General features: G+C 30.8%; 1 protein-coding gene across 2 annotated transcripts in view; it reads left to right on the top strand.

Moving 5' to 3' along the window:
• LOC107450463 (tyrosine-protein kinase transmembrane receptor Ror) overlaps positions 1-20,269 on the top strand; it is a 259,720-nt gene that overhangs the window by 139,855 nt on the left and 99,596 nt on the right. For both annotated transcript variants that reach the window (XM_071185114.1, XM_043047877.2), the window contains exons 3-6: positions 1,380-1,438; positions 2,964-3,131; positions 4,394-4,594; positions 10,112-10,184. In XM_071185114.1, the coding sequence (XP_071041215.1) occupies positions 1,380-1,438; positions 2,964-3,131; positions 4,394-4,594; positions 10,112-10,184 (501 nt within the window). The remainder of the gene's footprint in view (positions 1-1,379; positions 1,439-2,963; positions 3,132-4,393; positions 4,595-10,111; positions 10,185-20,269) is intronic.

Genomic DNA, 20,269 nt, shown 5'->3' with positions numbered 1-20,269 from the left:
TTAACATAACTGAATAAAGCTATTTTCAAATAGTTTTTTTTCTTTTCAAGACATAATTTGCATGGCAACAATCCAATTATTATGACAGTAACAGTTTTAATCTTTTGTGGATGGCAATGCCTGCTAGTTCTGCTGGACTTGAGAGAATCTTCTCAAATTTCTTGTTCGTGCATAGCGAATTGAGAAATTCTTTAGGTTTAGAAACTGCATCAAAACTTGTCTTTTGTTATATATTACTGCAGAGTGCAAACAATGTAATATTTGATTTTGAAAGGTGATAATTTTGTAAATAAATTGTACTTTGTTTAACATTTAATTGTTTTTTCTATGAATTATCTATTGTATCTCAATCTCAGTACTTACTTTTATGTCATTTTCTGAATTTCTGCCAGTTTCTGCCACAAATGTGGCAGAAAAGGGTTTTTGCCATGCCGGTTTTAAACGGTTTCTACCTGTGGTTTTAACCACCTCGGCGGAAACTTGCCAAACTTGGATGAGATAGAGACTATTGACTAAAAAATATTGAATTTTAGAGGAGAATAAATGAAGTTTAAAATCATATAATCATGTACCCAGTCTGAAAAATTTTTAAAAGTTCGGGCAAATGATGTATGAAATTATCTTAAATTTTATTGACTTTGATTTCACGCCAATATTAGACATTCAGTTGGTCAGTGCAAAAGAGATATTTAATTTACAAACATTTTTGGTCGGTAGTAAATGGTTGAAACACTTTGTTTCCTCAATCTTTTTCGAGCAGTTTTTAAATTTTTGCTGGAATGCGGCCACCCTGTAATCTTCAGCATGAAATTCCGGTTTGTTTACTTTGTCATACTCAAGCTTTTTCACTTTACTTAATTTAAAAAATTACCTAAAACGCGGAAGTTTCAATATCAAAACAGATTTTTAACCAATTTATTACGCGCTTAGTTATTGAAATAAATATTGCTGCTAAATAAAATTATAAGCTTTATTTATAGTTACCTATTTCGAGCTTTTCTTAATTCAATAGTCTAAAATTTATTTTTTTAATTTTTATTTGAAACTCTGGAGTTGTAGAATATGTTATCGAAATATAGCAAGTTCTATTTCTATTCAAATTTATAAATTCAAAAATAAAATTATCCTATTATATAAGTTTATAATTAACCATAAATGAAAAGTTTTGCAGTTAATTCATATTTATGTATAGGAGTGTAATATAATTTTTGTATTGAATTGCTTTTAAAATTCCCTATGGCTAAAATATTTAAGATATTACGCAATAGTGAGCAGGAAATCAATATTAAAATCGATATTTACCTCATTATGTTGATAATTCATTTAAATGATTGAGACGAAATCTATTTATTATTAATAAACCCTTTTTTTCCTTTTAGATTGACTTCTGATCCACCTAATGACAAGATAGGAACTATATTCGATGAAAATATTACAAGTAAGTGTGTGTATGTCCTAGAATAAAATTGATAATACACAACTATTGTATAATAATATACAACTGATAACATTGCTTAGTCCTAAGCCCAGTAACAGATACCGCTATATTGATCTGCAACACCATTCAAAATCTTAATTTTATAACCAGCGTTCAACAACTGACCCGATTCTGAGTTTACGACTATCAATGTTCGACTCCGTAGCCTTGTAATTTCGAACTCAACCCAGAAGACAAGGGAACTCCTGGATCAAATTTTGGGAGAAATTTGCCTTTGGGGAGGGCTTTTTGATGAAACTTACCCGCATTTGCCTTTAATGGAGAGAAAAACCTCCCCCGGTTAGCCTGATGAATATTCGGCTCCCCTGGTTAGCCGAAAACCTCCCACGGTTCTGTGGACGGTTCACGAAAACCACCTCAACTCCTGGATCATGCTTTGGGATAATCTAGCCTTCACGGAATGCCTTTTAAGGGAGCTAACTTACATTTGGGAGCCGAAAGCATAATTCATATCGACCAGCCAACGCTGGGATTCGAACCTAGGTTACTCCATTGAGAGGTGATCGCTCTATCCACTAAGCTCATGCAAACATTCTTCAACAAAATGGGTTATTAGATATTTGAATTTACTAATCATTGTCTGCAAGACAAAAATTTTTTGATGCAAAAAAATAAATTTTTGAAAAATCTAAAATCTTTGAATGTGAATGGAAAAAAAAATTAAACTACTTTTTTTGGATTTTATATTTTATTGCATGTATTATTTCGATAATCTGACCGATTTTTTTAGTAACTATTATAATTTTTTTAATAATAGAAGAAAAATACCAAAATATATTTTTGCTTGTAGTTAGTGCGTCAGAAAAAAAAAATGATGGGTGGAATTGCCCACCTATTGGCGACTTTTTGAAATCTCGCCGAACTAGGTTTCCGGAAGATATTTTGAGGATATTATTTTGAACGTTCGATCACACCACTAAAATTCTTCAACCTTATTGGTTATTCGATATGTATACCTACGCGAAAGGTGGATTTCGTTAGAAAAGAGGTAAATGAGTTTATTTTTTCGCTAATTATGCTTCTGATCTCTTGCTGTTAGAATCATCGTTATCATTTCATTATTTTTACCGTTACTTTATTTATTACTGCCATTACTTAATTTGTAACTTTTTTTGTGTGTGGTATGTACCAGTTGAAAATAATTTATATTGTTTTTTTTTTTTTTCAATAATCAAAAGGCAGCGTTGATNTTTTTTTTTTTTTTTTTCAATAATCAAAAGACAACGTTGATCCCAGTAATAATCGCCTACTTGACGATATTTCAAAAAGTCGCAAGTTTCAAAAATTATTTTGAAATTAAAAAATTAAACATTTTTAAACTTCTTAGTTCACTCTTGGCTTATCTCAATTCAAATTTTTCAGTACTTTAAATTACTTATGAAATTGAAAAAGAATTATCCTGAATTGTTTTTCCCGTTTAAAAAAAACGTTTTAAGTTACAATTTTATTAAATATCTTTTTTCAGGTGATGTGACAGTGGCCGCACGATCCGATCTCCGTTTAGAACGGTCACTTGTGAACATGACCAAGCAGAGCGGGGAGAAAGTGAACATGCGCTGCGATGTGAAAGGACAAGGCCCTGTATACTTCAGATGGTACAAGAACGAAGCGCCAGTTGAGGAAGAAAAAGGTCGTGTAGAAATAAAGAAATATAATCCTGGCAACGGTCGTGTGGGTTCGAGATTAAGAATTTGGAATCTCGACATTCACGACACAGGATATTATAAATGTGAAGCCCATGCTGGGGCCGAGGCTTCTGTTATGGGAGATTCTGATGGGCCAAGCCATCTGCCTAGGGTGGAATCTACGGGGATTCTGNCAATCACAGTAAAATTTGTGTGCTTTCTCTCAAACTTGGACTTTTATGCTCCAGGCAGATGACGTAAGCCGAGTGCAGCGCCACTAATTTGCATATTGCAATTTTACTCAGCTACTCTTAGTGGACAACATATGCAAATTTTGCACGGTTTGGCTTACTTTTGAAAGAGTTATCGCTATTTTTGTGATTTTTCCTTAATTTATGATAACCAGTGTATTATAATTTTTTTAGTAATAGAAAAAAAACACCAAAATATATTTTTGCTTGTAATTAGTGCGTCAGAAAAAAAAAAAATGATGGGTGGATCCTAGAATTGCCCACCTATTGGCGACTTTTTGAAATCTCGCCGAACTAGGTTTCCGGAAGATATTTTGGGGAGATTATTTTGAACGTCCGATCACATCACTAAAATTCTTCAACCTGATTGGTTATTCGATATGTATACCTACGCGAAAGGAGGATTTCGTTAGAAAAGAGGTAAATGAGTTTATTTTTTTCGCTATTTATGCTTCTGATCTCTTGCTGTTAGAATCATCGTTATCATTTCATTTTTTTTTGCCGTTACTTCATTTATTACTGTCAATACTTCACTTTTTAACTTTTTTTTTGTGCGGTACCAGTTGAAAATAATTTATATTGTTTTTTGTTTTTTTCAATAATCAAAAGGCAGCGTTGATCCCACTAATAATCGCCAACTTGGCGAGATTTCAAAAAGTCACAAGTTTCAAAAATTATTTTGAAGGTAAAAAATTAAACATTTTTAAACTTCTTAGTTCACTCTTGGCTTATCTCAATTCAAATTTTTCAGTACTTTAAATTACTTATGAAATTGAAAAAGAATTATCCTGAATTGTTTTTCCCGTTTAAAAAAAACGTTTTAAGTTACAATTTTATTAAATATCTTTTTTCAGGTGATGTGACAGTGGCCGCACGATCCGATCTCCGTTTAGAACGGTCACTTGTGAACATGACCAAGCAGAGCGGGGAGAAAGTGAACATGCGCTGCGATGTGAAAGGACAAGGCCCTGTATACTTCAGATGGTACAAGAACGAAGCCCCAGTTGAAGAAGAAAAAGGTCGCGTAGAAATAAAGAAATATAATCCTGGCAACGGTCGTGTGGGTTCGAGATTAAGAATTTGGAATCTCGATATTCACGACACGGGATATTATAAATGTGAAGCCCATGCTGGTGCAGAGGCTTCTGTTATGGGAGATTCTGATGGACCAAGTCATCTGCCTAGGGTGGAATCTACGGGGATTCTGAAAGTTGTTGCAGGTACTTGCTTTAACCAGTTCTTAAGATATGTAGTAATATTTTCATAAATTTTGTCGTAGGTCGTTTGGAAAATTGACTTTGACATTAGTTGAAGTAAAAGACACAAACTGGATCACTTAATGCATGATTTTAATCAAATCATATAACTTTCTGGAAACTGAACTAAGCTCAGAGTTCTAAATCGTATTGTAAAGTGTGGTTGTGAACTGAGCTAATATCAGTAACCAGATTTTACCTTCTGTGGGGGAGAAGTATTTATTTTTCTAGAAAATGACACTTTGACCATTTTTAAATAAAGTTACGCCTGAGCTTCGAAGTGTAAAGCGCCATTTTTAGGGATGATATTTTCAGAAATACTGCTGTCCAAAAATATAGGTTTCCTATTTCAAATTTGGAACTTTAATTTCGAATTTAATTAATTTCCTTGTTACGTTAAGACTTATTGGCATTTTCATCTAAAAATTTTGATTTACTGGTATTTTAAGACAAAATCATACGTGCTTCAATTCCAAAGTATTTGCCAATATTTAAAAACTCGACTCTTGTGGAAAATAATTATAAGCAAAAAACATAAATTTTGTGATGCGAATGTGTAAAATTAAAATCTTTAGAGCACTTTCAACCTTTAGAATTTGGTCTTATAATTATCTAAAGTACGAAATTTCGATTACCAATTCCAAACAAAAATACGCATAAGCTCTCAAGTACCCAGCACCATTTTTAAAAAAATGATTCTTGCAAAAATATTAATCCCCCAAATATATAAGTTCACAGTGCAAAAGTATGAAATGAAAAGTCTAAGGTGAAAAGTTTGCCTTCTATTACCTTAAACTCCAATCCTGTGTAAAATTTTAAATTCCATACAGGAGATTTTGTCAGCCAATTACAGCTGCACTCCAAAGTGTTTGGCAAATACGACCCCGTTTGCATTTAAAGTTTCTTCCGGGAAATTTTCATGCAAATTAAACTTAGTATTTGATGATATAAGAACTTTATTTGCTTAAAAAAGTGTGAAGATGTTAATAAAAGTTTACATGATTCGAGAACTCAAAAATAGGAGCCCATTTTCAAGACAACTATATAGACATAAATGAGGAAGACAAAATTGATTTGAAGCATAAAAAGTAAAATTACCAATGAAGACGCAGAAAATGCGCAGTACCCGAATATGAAACAGAATAATATAACGATGAAAAAACAAAGCAAGAAAGACCGCAGCTGCCGAGAAAGGCAAGTAGGGCGAAATTCGTTTCCATGAGCCATGGAGAGCTGATGAAGAACTCGTGTCGTTAACAAGAGAATCGGTATTCATATGAATGAAACAATATTCCAGGACATCAAGATGGACTGATATGACAGGGTCGGACGNCTCGACTCTTGTGGAAAATAATTATAAGCAAAAAACATAAATTTTGTGATGCGAATGTGTAAAATTAAAATCTTTAGAGCACTTTCAACCTTTAGAATTTGGTCTTATAATTATCTAAAGTACGAAATTTCGATTACCAATTCCAAACAAAAATACGCATAAGCTCTCAAGTACCCAGCACCATTTTTAAAAAAATGATTCTTGCAAAAATATTAATCCCCCAAATATATAAGTTCACAGTGCAAAAGTATGAAATGAAAAGTCTAAGGTGAAAAGTCTTCCTTCGATTACCTTTAAATTCAAACCTATGTAAAATTTTAAATAACACGAGATTTCTTCAGCCAATTGCAACTAAACTCCAAAGTGTCTGGCAAATACGGCCCCGTTAACATCTAAAATTTCTTCCGGGAAACTTTCATGCAAACTAAGCCTTATACTTGATGATCTAAGAACTTCATTTGATTAAAAAAATATAAAGATATTAATAAATGTTTACATGATTCGAGAACTCAAAAATAGGCACCCATTCTCAAGACGACTCGATAGACATAAATGAGGAAACCAAAATTGATTTGAAGCATAAAAAGTAAAATTGCTAACGAAGACGCAGAAAATGCGCAGTATCCGAATATGAGACAGAAAATAACGGTGAAAAAACAAAGCAAAAAAAACCGAGGAGCCAAGAGAGGCAATTAGGGCGAAATTCGTTTCCATGAGCTATGGAGAGCTGATGAAGAACTCGTGTCGATGACAAGGGAATCGGTAATCATATAAATGAAACAATATTCCACGGCATCAAGATGGAATGATATGACAGGGTTGGAAAGAATATTTGCATTAACGAAATCGAATTTATGCATGAGATTCCAACAACGTACGACAATTGATGATTTATCGCATTCTTCTTAATGAACATTTCTATCTTGTTTCTAAAATAAAAAATTTTAAGTGTCCGATGTAGCCGAGGTATTTTTAGAAGCAAATGAAGTTTTATATCATCATATATGCTTCAGTTTCTTGGGATTATTCATTCAATAAACCTAATACTATTTTTAACGTTTCTATTTATTTCTTTATCTTATAAAAAGGATATGTATATCCAATATAGATGATCCATAACATTTTATAACCGTGCTGGTAATTTTTACAATGCATCCTCCCAATTTATAACTCTTATCTAGGGGCCATTAAACAATGTTGCAAGGCGAGTCCTTAAATTTTATGGATACGACCAATGCAATTATGTTAGCCTGTCTATCCATCCACATTGTATATCTTCTATTATGATGAGGCAACCTTGATTAACAGCATTGTTGGACCCGGAGTTTGGGATCCATGCAGTGAATAAATTCATTAATCTTTGCAGTGGATAATCTAAGAAATTATTAGGTGTAGTAAATCTTCGTTAAATCTATTAGATCTTGTCCTATTTTGCATCGTGCTCATGAACGTGAATAGTTCTACGAGATAGATCTTAATAGAATAACTGTACATGGAATGACTTTTTTTTTGTTTGTTTTTTGGAAGAAGACTTAGATCTTCTATATCAGCTTTCTCTCGAATAACTGTGGGATATATATATTAAAACATTTTGTCGAAAAGTTATTTGGGTCTTATTTTCTGTTAAGCCTACTTGATCTTGTTCCATTGGATGTTTTTTTTTNTTTTCATTAATTTTGATCAGAAAAATATTGCATTTTTTTTGTAATTGGCAGATTCTAAAGGGAAAAAAATCTTTCCTTGGAAGAATAAAATAGAAAAAGTGCATATTCGTTTCAAACAAAAGAAACGACCGCAGCAGGGAAAACAAAATTCGTCTTGGGGAGGTGGGCAGAGTTAATAAGACATATTACACTTGCAAGGTCATTTTCCGGGGGTTTGTCACGCGGGCTATGAGTCAAACAGGAAATTTCTTTCTAATCTTTGATAGTCGTTTATAACTAGTAATTTTTAATAATACATATGTACAAAAAAACAATTTTTTTTGAACCCCGATTTTACGAATGACCCCGATTTAACGAATAAAATTTCCGGTCCCGATGAATTCGTTAAATCGGGGTCCGACTGTATATATATATATATAGGTATGCATTCTCCTCAGAAGTTAATAATGTTGTAGGTATTATCCAAAATTGAAATGAACTTATTATTTAGTAGATTATTGATTTACTTAAGAGATGGATAGGTAAATGAGTAGTTTTATTTACAATAATAACGCTAATTAAATGGTTGGAGACCATTGGTTGTTTATGCAGTAATTTAAAGTAGTTAAATGATAGTAGTTGTAGCATATTTTAATAATAGAAAAAGAAAGGTTAATTAAGCTCTTGTAGCGAACTATTTTTGTTCTATAACAATAGTAGTAGAAGTAGTTTGTTTACACCTGGTGGCTGAGTGGTAGCGCTTCCACGCTCCCATGCCACAGGTCCTGGTTTCGATCCTCGGGCCGGGCAAGGTTGACTTAGCTTTTCATCTCTTCAGTGGGTCGATAAATGAGTACCAAGTATGCTTGAGAATTAAACACTGGGGGTTCCGTGTTCAGCTGACCACCTAACCGAAACATCTGCTCTTGCACTCCAGAGCCCAAGATCAAGAAAACTGAAATGGGCACAGTAGGCCTTGGCCCTCTATTAGCTGTCGCGCCACTGAGTTTAGTAGTTCGTTAATTTTAGCTAGTAGTTAGGTTGATTAAACAGTTGTAGCGAACTATTTTCGTCTCTAGTAGTTTATTAAAATGGCAGTAGTAGTTAAGTTGATTAAGTAGTAGTCTATTAATAGTAATAGCGATAGTAGTTAGATTGATTAAGTAGTTGCAGCGTGCTGCTTTTGTTGTGTAAAAATAGGAATAGTTTATCAATAATAAGTATTAAATAGGTTTATTAAACAGTAGTAGCGAACTGTCTTCGTTCTATAAAAGTAATAGTACTTAATTAATAATGCTAGCAGTAGTAGTTAAATGTATTCAGCAGTAGTAGCGAGCTGTTTTCAGTCAATAATAGTAGTAGTAGTTAATTAAAAGTAGTTGCAGTACTAGTTTAGTTAATTAAGTAAAACTAGTTTGTTAATAGTAGAAGCAGTAGTAGTTAGGTTGATTAAGCAGTAATGGCGAGTTGTTTTCATTCTATGCTTCATAAAACATTCCTTGAATGTAAAATGAAATGTGTTCACATTAAAATCGGTAAAGTTTTTTTTTCTTTGCAGTTGTAGATTAGTTTTAAATTTTCCTATTTCCTTGATTAGTTTTTTGACTGTCATTTTTTTTTCGCTCTTGCTTACATTCATAGTAATCCTCTCCTTTTTTTTCACTCAAAAAGAAGTTGAGCACGTGACACGTGATTTATTTTTATATTCATTTTCGTGACTTAACATGCAATGACGTCTGAAGACGTTTCGGAAGAATTTTTAATGAAGCAACGTGAGCCAGTTCTTCTCCTAAATAATCATTCAAATATCTTCAGAAACCATTTCTCTCATTAAACATTAATATTTTTCTCTCTTTTTAAAAAAATCGCAGATGAGAAATACTTTATTAATAAAGATTTGAAAGATATCTTGTCTTAAAAAACATTTTTCCAGCATTAATAAATTATCAGCTTTAAAGTATTACTGAGAGCTTAGAAATTTAAAACTTTTTAATGCTTTCGAAATAAGTTTATTAATTTACATTCTTAGTCCCTTAAGCCCCGAACACTACTGTGAAATCCAATTCTAATCTCTATTTGCGATCTGAAAAGGAATTCTTTTTTTAAAAAATTTTCCTCTTCTCTGTTATGAGTTTATTTCCATGCAAATGAATTGTTGCCAGATTCGAAATTCCATTTAATTTTATTCAAATTGAAAAGATATAACTTAGTCCTTAAAATATCGTTTGCCTATAGTTTTTCTGGAATTTTTTTGCGACAAAAACATAAAGTCATCGTGGATTATGTAAATAAGTTGCATTTTCTATGAAAATTGCATTTCGGAATTCGGTTCGGCGTCAAGTTTTAATGAGAAATAAAAGAAAATACCATCACGATCGAAGAAAAAAAAATCTTATCAAAACACGAATGATCTGAATGTGATTGAAATAAGAGATTCTTTGTTCATTATCGTCTGTGTTTTTGATATTCTCTTTTTCAGTTTATTTATTTATTTTCTTTTTTTAGGTCGAATTCAACCTCCAGCAACGATTCCAAATTTCCCGCCAGTTTTTCCACATTTCCCTGCTCTTGGTGGAACGTAAGTTCATTTCTTATTTTTTTTTATTTGCTGATTTAAAATTATTTTTGACATTCTGCCTGCAATAAACTTAATAAATAAAAGCCCACCTTTGAAATTGAAAGTTAAAAAGAAGGTTTGTACGCAACATCTACAGATAGTTTCAAAAAGAAATCCATTGTAAAAAATCTGTGCATAATTTTCATTTTATTGATGTTCATTTCATTGATTCTCATTTCATTGATGTTCCTTTCATTGATTTTCATTACATTGATGCTTATTGCCATATCGAGATTCAGATAGTTAAAAAACAAAATCCATTGTAAGAGTTGCATGCATAATTTTCATTTTATTAATGCTCATTTCATTGATGATCATTTCATTGATGTTCCTTTCATTGATTTTCATTACATTGATGCTTATTGCCATACCGAGATATGGATAGTTACAAAACGAAATCCATTGTAAGAGTTCCATGCATAATTTTCATTTCATTGGTTATCATTTCATTGATGCATATATTGCTGCTGCGAAATAAGTAGCTATATACTTCCAGCAACAGCAATATGAATACAGACTGCGTCTAAGAAGTCTAATGAGTATACCACTGCACATAAAGTGCCTAATGGAAGTACTACTGCGCATGAAAAGCCTAACATTTGTACAACCGCGCATACAGAATTTATTGAATATACTTAAAATGCTGTTTTCGAAGGCTACGTCGTAAATATGAAATGATGCTTTATTGCGAAATACTATTTTCATAACCACTGACAGCAGAAGTATCTCAAGTTATGAGCTTTAAAAAGCTTTAAAACTAAGTTAACTTAATTTTGAGACTTAAAAATTATTTACCAACTGAAAAACTTTTTAAAAAATTAATAAACTTTTTTATGAACTACGTATTTGGCAGGATGTTTCCGCTGATGAGTCAGTGAAATCAAAAAAATGAGATGAAAGTCATTGAAATCAATTTAAATTTTTAATTGACTTTCTAAAAAATTATAAAACTTTTTTTATGAACTACGAATTTAGCGAGATGTTTCCGCTGATGAGTCAGTAGAATCAATAAAATGAGATGAAATTCATTAAAATCAATTTAAATTTTCAATTGGCTTTTTAAAAAATTATAAAACTTTTTTTATGAACTACGAATTTGGCAAGATGTTTCCGCTGATGCGTCAGCAAAATCAATTTAAATTTCCAATTGGCTTTTTAAAAAATTATAAAACTTTTTTATGAACTACCAATTTTACAAGATGTTTCCGCTGATGCGTCAGCAAAATCAATTAAATGAGATGAAAGTCATTAAAATCAATTTAAATTTTCAATTGGCTTTTTAAAAAATTATAAAACTTTTTTACGAAATTCGGCAAGATGTTTCCGTTGATGAGTAAATCAATCATCCTCAGTAAAATTAATTAAATTAGGCGAAAGTCATTAAAATTAATTTAAGTTTTCAATTTTTTCAAATTTATATGGTAAAGTGTGACACTTTGACAAAAGAGAGGAGGGGTCAAAAATGTTGGCGAAAAAAGTGTGACCCTTCTAGAGCAAAAAGAGTCCCAAAATAGAAAAATCCGGGATTCACTAGTCGCATTCTTTTAAAACTCATATTATCATGTATTTCTCTCTGATACATGCCTGTAAAAAAAATCTCCGCCGAAACCTCTTCCCAAAAGATTAATCGGTACTACTATTTCAACAACAAATTAACTTGCAGCTCACATGGTACTGCATAAAAAGAAGGTCTTTCCGGAAACTGTTTAATAATGCAAGAGTGTAGCGTTGAGTAGCGGTGATGTAGCGATGAGTTACATTTACTTGTCGTGAAAAAGTTTCTTCCTGAATTAAAAATATCCGGCGCAAAATCAATAATCTTGTATCCACATTGCCTAGAACCAAGTATATTTTGAAAAAATAAATAAATGAAACGCTGAACTAAAAATATTTTATGTAAAATCAATATTCTGCAATTCAAAGTAGAATATAACATGAATGTTTTTACCAAATACATTTAAAAAGAAAACGTCTTGTTAAGAATGTCCGATGTAAAATCAGTACTCTGTGATCCGTTGTAGAGCATGATATGAAACTGAATGTATTTTTAAAAAGTTTAATTAAAAATATTCGGTACAAAATCAGTACTCTGTGACCCGTTGTCGAACATTGTATGAAACCGAATGTATTTTTAAAAAGTTTAATTAAAAATGTCCGGTGTAAAATCAGCACTCAGTGATCCGTTGTAGAACATGGTATGAAACCGAATGTATTTTTAAAAGGCTAAATTAAAAATACCCTGTGCGGAATTAAACTTTGTGAACCATTGCAGAACACTGTATGAAACCGAATGTATTTAAAAAACGCTGGGTTATAATATCCAGTATGAAATCATACTCTGTGATCTGTTATAGAACATGGTATAAAACCCAAATGTATTTTAATGAAGCTGAAATATCCAGGGCGAAATTAACACTTTGTGATCCATAGTGGAACCTTGTAGGAAACTGAATGTATTTAAAAGAACGTTAGATTAAATATATCAGGAGTGAAATCAATACTTAGCAATCTGATGATGTTGAACATAGCATATACGTTGAAACCTAATGTATTAACAAAAAAGAAAAGAAGAGAAACGATGGGTTAAAAAAATTTTATGCAAAATCAATAATCTGTGATCCGTTGTATAACATTGTAAGAAACCGAATGTATTTTTAATATCACTTACGAACTTAATACTTTGTGCTCACTTGTAAAACATAGAGCGTTATAATAAAAATTTGAAAGAAAGAAAAAAACGCTGAATTAAAAATATTTTGTTCGAAATCAATATTCTGTAATCCGCTGTTGAGTATTGTAGAAAACCGAATGTATTAAAAAAACGCTTTGTTAAAAAATATCTGGAGCGAAATCCTTGCTCTGTGATCCGTTAAAGAACATTGTATGAAACCGAATACATTTTTTAAAAATTAAATTGAAAATTTCCTGTGGAAATTGATGCTTTGTGATACGTTGTAGAACACTGTATAAAACTGAATGCAATTAAAAAAAATTAACAAATAAACATTGAATTAAAAATATCCTGTGCAAAACCAATATTCTGTAATCCGTTGTTCAACCTTTGTCTTAAAATCCAAGATAATCGGTTTTAATTTTTAAGGGGTGGGTTTTTGGAGAACAGTATTAAAAAAAAATTTTTTTTTTTTTAAAAAAATCGTGAGAGTGTAGACATAATGGATTGGAAATGGAGAAAGTTAAGTTAGGTAAATAAGTCGAAAATTGAGAGGAAATTGAAGAAGTGAAGTTGGGAAAATGTTGAGGTCGAAAAGTTGATAAAAGTGATGTGCATGTTTTTTTTAAAAAGGAATCAAGTCAATAAAAGGAATTCAGTCACGAAATCTTTGAGTACATTTTTTTAAATATTATTATTTTAAATCTTATTTAGGTTATTTTAAATTAAATCATCGAAACGAGTCATTTTAAATCTTCAAACGTTCTATTTGAAGAATAATTGTTTATTTAATTTCTTATACCACTTAAAGGTTAACTGTTGTTTGCTTGTTATTTAATCTTCAATGGATGAACGAAATCCAGCAATCCAATTTTAAATTATTACTTCAATTTTTTTCAACATTTCAATTTTATAATCTTCATTTGAAATTATTGCAAACCTGCATTTTGGACTTGAATCCAATTTTCAGCAGACAAATTTATGTACATTCCAATTTATTATTTATTTATTTTTCTTAAGTATTTTTACTTAGTTCCTTTAGTTTAATCATCGCCATTCTATACCAATATTTGCTTTTCATTTCCTCGATTATTTAAATTATCTACACAAATTTTTTTCAGCGAGAATATTCTGATGGATAATAGTGTGGTATGATAACATGATAAAAAGGATTTATATAAATAAAGAACATAAATCAAATTATTCGACAGCAAAATAGTTTATTTGATCAACAAATGGAAATTTAAGAATGCGCCTTTTTATCGAATCGCAAATAAACACCAACAAGGAAATGCAATTATCCGCGCACTTATTTAAAATTGCATACCGAATGCTATCAAAACCCCTAAATTAGTAAAATATTTCAATAAATAATAAAGCCGCTTCATTATATTTCGCAAAAAGAAATAGTTCCATAAATTTCCTATGATGCATCTTCAATTTATTAATGGCATTTTTATGTTGGCTTAGTAAATTTAGAAAAATCGTTATTTCTCACGGAATCATAATTTTTTTATCGAAGAAAAAAAAAACGCCAAAACCATCGCCATTTTATTTCTAGGTTTTTGAAATTTGCGATATCATTTTTTATGAATAATTAGCCATAAATAATGAATGCAATAAGGCTGAAAAGAATTTTTTAGACAAATTATGCATGGAACTTCTCTGGCGCGATTTAAAAGCAGGAACTGACAATTTTATTTGTTGAGCAATAAAAATTCGGGTGTCTTGTGTTGCTGCAAAAATGGCTTTCGCCAAAACCAAACAATAATTTGTGTCCCATCTAATGAATTATTCATGCAAGAAACGTTCAATTTTATGTGTAAAAAATTATTCTTTTTTTTTCTTTATGTTGGCGTAGAAAATGGGTATCATAGTAAAAATAAATTAATTTACTTCTGTTCCATTTTCTTCTTTATTTCTCATTGAAAATAAAAATCTTGTTGACTCATTATCTTTGATCGCCGATTTTGTTTGCTATAAATGCAAACGATATTTCAGGAAGAATTTCTATCAAATTGTTCCTGAGGGAATATTATATTGCGCTTAAAATCACCCTTTAAATTGATTTGAAAGGGATTGTTCACAAATTGATTAGTTTTATCTCAATATCGATCCTTCCCTGTTAGCTTTTAATAAATATTATAAATATCATTAAGAAATGTATCTTCAAAAACTCAATTTGAGTTGAACTAAATATTATATTTTTAATATGTGTTTATAAATAAAATACAAGTATGCATTGCTTAATATTAATAAAATAGATGTATACTTAGTATGAATAAAATACAGTAAAGTATGTAAAATATAAGTGAAATAGGAATATGACTAAGAACATATGAGTGCAAATAAAACGAAGACATACATTGTTAAAATAAAATAAAGTAGAACTAACTAAGAAACAATTAGCATCTGTTTCTTTTTTATTCGTCATTGGATATAAAAAATCTTGTCGATTCATTATCTTTGATCCCCGATTTTTGTTTGCTATAAATGCAAACGATATTTTAGGAAGAAAATGTTCCTCAGGGAATATTATACGCGCTTATAATCTTTTTTTAAGTAAATTTGTAAGGGATTGTTCAGAAATTGCGTATTTGTTTCTAGCACTTATTTTATGAGAAGTGAGTTTTTAGTTGGTATTTCATTTTTTGAGATTTCGTTTGCTCATGTTTCCTTTTAAGCATTATCATTCTTAATAATCGATGCTGTTTCGATGACAGAGCAATGTAAAAAAATGAAAAAACACTGACAAAAACATGTAAATTCCCATTATAATTTGATTCAATAAATAGAGAAAATCAATTAGATGAAGTCTGAAAAATTTGTTCTAAGGAGTCAACCACTTTATTATATACTGAATATTTTGAATGATATTCAACATTTCAATGAAAGTTTTGTTCTTGAGAGTAAGTGGCTTTTGAGAGATTTCGTTGTACAGAAACTATATTTTATTTTTTAAGTTAATATATAGCAAATTGTGCACGAGCGCAATCATTACTTCCAACTATATGCTAAAAAATACTTTTTTAAAGAACTTAGATTATAGTGCCGCAGACAATTCCTTATAGAAGGGTTTGACTGTATTTACTCCTGAAATTGAACACAAATTTTAAAGTCCAAATATTTTATTAATTTTCTCATCCTTCCAAAACTACAGCAATAAGAATAATTTCTTTCTATAAATAGAACAACCCAAACACCACGTTCCATCCATAAAACGTCCACCCAATCTCCAGTTAAAAACCATTCCACAGTTTACACGAAACTCCAGAAACCATGCTTCAACAACTTCGAATCAATAAGGGTCCTTAATCTTGAAAGCATGTTTGGCGATGTTTATGGGTGGGTTTCTGGCGTTATCATTCACCATAGGATGGCAGGCATATATATAAACCCGCACGCGCCTCTCACGGCTCGTCGGTTTGATGTCTCCGCGTATTTGTCAAAGTTAATTACCATTATTCGCCTGTGGGAATAATCGAGGGCAGCCTTGGGTCCTAGAGCCCTCCCTCCCACCACCTTGGGAGGAGGTATTATTAGCCTAGCACACACACACAGAGAGAGCCCCTGGAGACAAGCTTTACCAAACTTAAAGCTACTTGAGCGAAATTCAATACTTTTAGGACTGGACATAAGTTGGCGAGTTGATAGGCAGTTGGCGGTTTTAAAACAAACATGGAGTCCGGAAATGAAGATCTTTGATAAAATGAAATATTTTTGTGAATTTGATGATGAGGAGGATTCGTCTTATTGTTACTTATTCAAATAAGTCGCTTATTTAATAGTTATATTCTTAAAAAATTGGACAATACTACTTATATGTTTTCATAAAACATCGGAATACTGAGTTCTAAAGATATAATGATTAAATATTTCGATGTTATTCTAACAAATGATGTCTTACTTGCTATTTAGTCACTTAAAAGTTATAAGCACAAATGTCTTGGCTAAAATTTATGTAGCAGTAATTCAATATTAGCTATATATGTGATATAAACACTAATGACATCATATTTAAAATTTATGCAGCACTTGTTCAGTATTTGCTATCATTTCATTTATAAGTGATATAAGCAGATGTCGAAACTAAAAATTATGTAGCAATAGTTCAATCTTAGCTATCACTTTTTTTATACCATTTTATAACAGTCGTTGAGCAACCGACCCAATTTTTGAGTTTACGACTTCTAATGTTCAACTCCGCAGCCTTGTAAATTTGAACCCAATCCAGAAGACAAGGGAACTCCTGTATCAAGTATTGGAATAAATTTGCCTTCGTGGTAGACTTTTTGAGGGAACTAACCCGCATTTGTGTTACATGGAGAGGAAGACCACGAGTACCTCTACTCTAATCCATGATCTTTCTACCACTAAGGATATTTCACGTCATCGCTGTGGTCAATGCAAGCCGGATGCAAAATTCGTATCGACTGGGATTCGAACCCGGTTCACCTCATTGGAAGACGAACGCTCTATCACCTGAACCATCGCGGCTCTAGGTATCACTTATAAATGATATAAGCACTAATGTCCAAACTAAAATTTACGAAGCAAATCTTAGCTATCACTTATGGATGATATAAGCACTAAAAAAGTCATAATTATAATTTGTGTACCAATAGCTTAATATTAGTTATACTTATATGTGATATAAGCACTAAAAAAGTCATAATTATAATTTGTGTACCAATAACTTAATATTAGTTATACTTATATGTGATATAAACACTGAATAAGTCATAGTTAAACTTTATGTAGCAATAGTTCAATATAATCTAAATTACAAATTTAAAAGAAAATAAAACGGTTTAGGTTTAGCCCTGCACTTGTAGGTTTAGGTAAAGAGTATCGACAAACCTTAAACAAAGTTCAATTAAAATCTCAATTGTTCCTTATTTCTTAGTACTATTTTCGTGGCGTACTATTATACTTATACATACTAATAGCGTACTAATATACACCAATATATGTACTCCTAGATGCTTGCTATTATATTTTCTCACTTTAAGTACGCATTTGACAAAAACAATATAACTCTTAAAACAGCAATTTATTTCTTAGCAATCCATTTAAATCATATTCATTCTCTTTCTTTTTATTTCTTACTTTTTTTCTTTATTTAATAGCCATTGATCTTTCTTCTAATAAATAAGATTGAGTGCAATTTAATTATTACTTAGAGAAATCGAATATTAATAGGAGATCTTATCCCTGATATAAAACAAGATTAAACTCCTACACACGTCTGTACGGTATAAATTCTTTTCTTTTTTTGTTTTTTAAAATATTATATACATTGCAATACTTGACAATTTAGTATTTTTAAACCCACACAACAATTTAAAGCAAGTCAATCAGTACACGTTTTCTAAAGATTAATCGCTTTCTACAGAATTTGTTTAATGCGTCAAAATTAACTTGTATTATTAACTGTAATTATGCATAATTTTAGATATTTAATTCCAGTTCAAAAGAAAAAAGGTTTTCTTTTAAGTTGAAAATGTGATTATAAAAATTTAAGAATCTGTTTTCTTTAGAAGCTTGAAATTGAAGTGTTATGAAAATATTGTTTATAAAAATTCAATTACTCGTTATCGCTTTATATGGAATAGACATGATATTTCAACTATTCAGTTACGTATTAAGAAGTTATTTATTTACTGATTCTATCAATTTATGAGAAGTAGTTATGAAACTGTTACTAATTATTGTCATTTTGTGTGGAATAATTATGAAACTGTAATTTATCATTATCATTTTTTGTGGAATAGTTATGAAGCTGTAATTTATCATTATCATTTGTGTGGAATAGTTATGAAACCGCAATTAACCATTATTATTTTATGAGGAGTAGTTAAGAAACTGTAATTTATCATTATCATTTTGAGTAGAATAGTTATGAAACTGTAATTAACCATTATAATTTTGCATGGAATCGATATGAAACTGTAATTTATCATTAACATTTTGTGTGGAATAATTATGAAACTGTAATTAACCATTATCATTTTGCATGGAATAGATATGAAACTGTAACATTTGCGTGGAATAGCTATGAAACTGTAATTTATCATTAACATTTTGTGTGAAATAATTATGAAACTGTAATTAGCCATTATTATTTCATGAGGAGTAGTTAAGAAACTGTAATTTATCATTATCATTTTGTGTAGAAAATTATGAAACAGTAATTATTCATTGTTATTTTGTTCTTTTTTTTTTAATTTTTAAGGCTTTTTTAAGAATTTTTATATCCTTAGCATCCTAGCTCTGCTTTTAAATAAATCATAAATCATTATATGCATAAGTATATCTGGTATCATTATCTGTATAAATCAATCATATATCATGGATGTGTTACTGGGAATGAAATTGTTGGTTTTTGATTTCCACCGGTGAATGTTGACAATCACATAGTCGCTTTGGTAAATGTCCGAAATATATACTAGGTCTAGTTAAGTGCCACTGCCTGGTATGCATTTGCCAGATGTACCCTATACTGATGTATTTTTAAGGTTCAGTGCCACTGCCCGGTATGCCCTACACTGGTGCTTTGTTTTAAGGTTAAGTACCACTGCCCGATATGCATTTAACTGGTACTCCGAACATTGCTGTTTCTTCTAATCTATCCTCAGCAGATATTAAAATATGAAATAAGTGTAATAACTTCAACGAATAAATTAACATCAAATCAGATATGACAAATATTTCGAACATTCACCAAAGTGACTATGTGATTGTCGACATTCACCGGAGAAAGTCGACATTCTTTTGATTTCGGTCATTCACGGTTCGATCATTCATATAAAATTATCAACATGGGTTCCCGAACATTTTCCTATTTTTGCATTATTAATTATGTTCTAAAAATGATTAAATCTACTTAATAATTGCAATAAAGATGAACCAATATTTCACAAAAACTGAGGGTCACAACTTGCAACCGTAAATATATTTTTTATTTTTCGCGTTTGGAAATTCAAACTGAAAAAGTTATTTGTAAATTATTTTACAAATCCCGAATATTTCCCGAATAGGGTTCCCGAACATTTTCCTATTTTTGCATTATTAATTATGTTCTAAAAATGATTAAATCTACTTAAATAATTGCAATAAAGAACCAATATTTCCCAAAAACTGAGGGTCACAACTTGCAACCGTAAATATATATTTTATTTTTCGCGTTTGGAAATTCAAACTGAAAAAGTTATTTGTAAATTATTTTACAAATCCCGAATATTTCCCGAATAGGGTTCCCGAACATTTTCCTATTTTTGCATTATTAATTATGTTCTAAAAATGATTAAATCTACTTAAATAATTGCAATAAAGAACCAATATTTCCCAAAAACTGAGGGTCACAACTTGCAAC

This window comes from Parasteatoda tepidariorum, chromosome 9 (genome assembly GCF_043381705.1).
Source record: "Parasteatoda tepidariorum isolate YZ-2023 chromosome 9, CAS_Ptep_4.0, whole genome shotgun sequence".
Lineage (NCBI taxonomy): Eukaryota > Metazoa > Arthropoda > Arachnida > Araneae > Theridiidae > Parasteatoda > Parasteatoda tepidariorum.
This window is presented reverse-complemented; position numbering and strand designations above follow the sequence as displayed.